Source organism: Orycteropus afer, unplaced genomic scaffold (assembly GCF_000298275.1).
Source record: "Orycteropus afer afer isolate SDZICR_OR568_19922 unplaced genomic scaffold, OryAfe1.0 scaffold00147, whole genome shotgun sequence".
Taxonomy (NCBI): Eukaryota; Metazoa; Chordata; class Mammalia; order Tubulidentata; family Orycteropodidae; genus Orycteropus; species Orycteropus afer.
The window spans coordinates 7,127,317-7,131,604 of record NW_006921734.1 but is presented as its reverse complement, the minus strand read 5'-3'; the positions used below and the strand labels follow the sequence as shown (position 1 = coordinate 7,131,604).

Genomic DNA, 4,288 nt, shown 5'->3' with positions numbered 1-4,288 from the left:
AGTAGGTTGCCCAATCTTTCTCCAAGGAGTGGCTGGTAGGTTTGAACTACCAGCCTTCTGGTTAGCAGTCAGATGCCTTAGGCACTATGCCACCAGAGCTCCTTATTAGCATTATAGAGGCTAGGATTTACAACACATCACAAATGAAGGGTAATGTTATCAGATCACATCATGGGGGATGATTATATCATTTAACTGCCAACTACATTATTACATAACTGCCAAACTACTGAGAATCACGGCATAGCCAGTTGACACATATTTTTTGGGGAAAAATTCAGTCCATAACACCTCCTAGCATATCTACCCATTTGCTTATTGTCCTCAGAGCATTTGGGGTGATTCTTTTAAAATGCAAGTCAAATAATGTTGTTTCTCTGCTTCAAATCTCTAGAATAAAAGTCAGTATAATGACCGATAAGACCTTATATAGTTTGGTCCACTGGCCCTTTTTCAATTTCATCTTCTCCCCCCTCATTATACCCTTGTCCCAATTTTTCTCCAGCCATAGGATTCTCTTCAGTACACCCCAATAAAGCCCAGCACATTCCACTTCTGGGCCTTTGTACTCCCTGTCCATCTCCCTGGAGCACTCTTTACCATAGATGTGGCTTGTTTGCTCACTTCCTTCAGATTTAGGTCTCAGGTCATCACTGAGAACCTTTGTAACTCATACCAGAACACCCCACATTTGACACTCTATTTCTTTACCCATTGTATTAGTCAAGTGCCAACCAGCCAAACAGAAATTACTCGTAGTATTTGGACCACGCAGTTTAATGCAGGCAATTTGTTATAGAACTTATGGCAGAGCTAAGAAGTAAAAAGGGGCAGCAAGTCTGGGCTCACCTTCTACTATTTTCTGTTATTTGTAATTTTGGATAAATAGCTTAACTTGCCTACTTACAAGAAAAACTGTGAAAGCCATAACTAGTGTAAGGCAGAAATCTGTCAGAGAAGGAAACTCAAGTATTATCCACTAATAGAGAATGATAGAAAAGTGGTAATATTGTACCCTGTCAAAGGCAGAAAACTTGTGAGCCCTGGGAAAACAAAGCTGTCTCATTGAGTTCCAGTTCTCACAGGTTTCACTGTATAATGATAGCTCACTATAAAAAAATCCAGAAAAACCAAACTCACTGTCGTTGAGTCAGTTCCAACTCATAGTGACCCCTCCTTGGGTTTCTGAGACAGTATCTCTACAGAAGTAGATTGACCAGTCTATACTATGCTTCAAATACTGATTCCAAGTGTTCTATGACCAATTTACCTAGCTCTCTGAACAACTCTATGAGTTGGGATCTTTTTCCATCTTTATTTCTCAAATGGGGAAACTGAGGAACAGGGAGATTAAGTAACTTGCCCAAGATTCTATATCTGATAAGTGGAGGAACTGGGCCATAAGCACATACTCTTACCCAGCCTCCAAGCTAGCAAATAAAAATTAGAATATCTTCTTTATGAAGCCAGGTGAAAGAATTTTGACATTCTTCTTTAGGGAAAACAAAACAAAACTAAACAACCTGGATAAGCTGCTCTTCCAAGGAAGGGCCAGCCCTAACAACATGTTGAAAAGAGACAATAGAGATATAGCTTAACTGCTGTACATTAAAAATAATAATAACTAAATAAATAGGACTTGGGTTCCTCATAGAGGGTAAAGAAGAAAGGTAGTAAGACAGAGGAACATTAGGCTGAAGTCTGGAGAAAAGTAGCCATGGAGATATTTCTGGAGGTAGATTATCTAAAGGACATTAAGAATAAAAATGTCTCATACTCAGTTTCAGGTTTTTCCCTCAATTGCTTGCAGGAGGGTGTTGAAGGAGGTGAAAATAATCCTACTTAAAGCCAAGTGTAAACAACAACAAAAAAAAACTCACTGCCATAGAGTCAGATCCGACTCACAGCAACCCCTCCTTGGGTTTCTGAGGTAGTAACACTCCAGAAGTAGATTGCCCCATCTTTCTTCCAAGGAGTGGCTGGTGGGTTTGAACCGCCAGCCTTCTGGTTAGCAATCATGTTGTTGTTTTTTGCTGTCTACTACACGCCAGGAGCTCTGGTAGCGTAGTGCCTAAGGCACTTGACTGCTAACTAGGAAGCTGGCGGTTCAAACCCACCAGCCACTCCTCAGAAGGAAGGTTGGGCAATCTACTTCTGTAGTGATACTGCCTCAGAAACCCAAGAAGGGGTTGCTATGAGTTGGGTCCAACTTGATGGCACATAACAACAACAACAACACTACGTGCTAAGTACTAAGTTGTGCTTTTTAAATTTACTTTCTGTTTCTAAGTATGAAATAACTCTTACATACCTTTTTACTTTCAGGAATCTGAGAACACTAACGCAGTGTTTGACCTTCCTGCTAAGATCACTTGGGAGTCTATAAGAATCACTTGGGAATCTTGTTAAAATGTAATTTCTGATTCAGTATATCTGAATACAAATTCTCAGCAAGGGGTCTAACTGAGTTATGAGATAGGAACTAGTTCAAAGCCCTGCACCAAACTTAAGGAAAACATGTAGGGGAAAACCAGCTGTAGGCAGTTGTGAGATTTTCTGTGCTTTTTCTATAGCAGTTGACAGCTACTCAATCTATCACCTCATTGGAATCAAGTTCAACTTGCAAAACAAAGTGGTGAAAATTATTTTAATAAATGTCTTCAGTATTTAGTTTTTATAAGGCACGAGTATTATTTCTCTAGTCCATAAATGCATGAGTAGGCTTAAAATACAGTGAGAAATTTTATTTAGACATAATAGTTTTCTGTTAAAAGAGCCAGACAATTTAAAGTGGCTGTAGAATGTTTATTCAATAGATATTCAGACTAGTACTGGCAATTTTAGGTTAAAGAATAGTTTTAGTCTATTTTGAAGCAAAGTTCAGATTCAAAAAACTCTTGTAATTTGTTTGAAATATGTAACTCTATTGCTAACTTTATATTTTGTTCAGTATTTGAACAATAGTGAAAATAAACAAGTTTAAACTTTTAGGATGCGACATCTTCATGCCGCCTGAATACACTCTTTCCTTGTTGAAACTAAAATCAGATGATGAGTTTAATGGCTTTTTACATTGAAACCAAGTATTGGTTTTCATCATTCGGGTAATATTCTTTGCCTTAGGGTCATATTCAAATTGCTTTGATCCACGGGAGAAATAGAAGAATCCTAAAGAGAGAGAATCATGATTAGTGATCTTTCACAATTATACAATGGCTCCATACTTTTTTATCTTATGAAGACAGAATAAAATAATTGTACATTATGGAGAACAAAGAAATCAGTAAAATTCTGTAAATATATTTTACTTACTGCTATTACATGGGGAATCCTATTATTTTATTTTATTTATTGAGCAATCAAGATAGTCTATTTCAAAGCATCTTCATCAATTAGCTGTTAGATGAGTATTCTGGTTAACCAGTTGAACTAATTGCTATCATGTCAATTCCAACTCATGACATGTGCAGAGTAGAACTGCTCCATTTGTTTTCTTTTTAAAATATTTTATTTGTTATTGCTGAGAATATACACAGTAGAACATATGCCTAGTCAACCATTTGAACGTATATAATTCGGTGACATTGATTACATTCTTTGAGCTGTGCAACCATTCTGTCTCTCCTTTTCTGAATTGCTCTTCCCCATTAATATTAACTAACATTCTTGTAGGTTTCTTTTCAAATCTTTCCAGTTGCTGTTGTCAATTTAATACCATTTAGATAGTTCTTAAAAGAAGACAGTGCTTAAGGCACACATTCTACTATTATTTTTATTTCCCTGAGGAGAAAGTCAAGTGTGAAGCATAAGTTGCAAGAAACTTGCTATTTTTCTAGAAAGACTATGTGAGATTCTCAAACTAGGTTTCAACAAAGTACCTCAGTGAGGGACCCAAGAGAAGGCCCTGTGGGTTTGGTCTTGGACCCTACATCCCCATTTTAGTAGAGCTTTTGCTTTTGTTCTAGGTTTTGAGATTCTGTGTTCAATTTCTTTGGAATTAAAGATTGTGTCACTCAAAAACATTTTAGACTACTGATTACCTCATGGTCTACACCAATGTCTTAGAAAATAAACTACCAGGACTGTGTGCATTAGAATTAAATAATAAGGAGGCGGGGCAAGATGGCGGACTAGGCAGAAGGATTGCACAGACCCTCTTCAACAAAGAAAAGGGAAACCAATTAACATAGACACAGAAGATAATCTTGGACCCCTGAGCCTTGAAGGAAAGGATGCAGATTTGGACTAAACCCCAACTAGCAGAAGAATTTGCGTGAAAATACCAAAA

At 37.4% G+C, this 4,288-nt stretch overlaps 1 protein-coding gene across 1 annotated transcript in view; it reads right to left on the bottom strand.

The window, feature by feature from the left end:
- Positions 1-2,935: 2,935 nt before the first annotated feature.
- MMP27 (matrix metallopeptidase 27) overlaps positions 2,936-4,288 on the bottom strand; it is a 23,382-nt gene continuing 22,029 nt past the window's right edge. The window contains exon 10 of the mRNA XM_007946010.1: positions 2,936-3,168. Coding sequence (XP_007944201.1) covers positions 2,936-3,168 — 233 coding nt within the window. The remainder of the gene's footprint in view (positions 3,169-4,288) is intronic.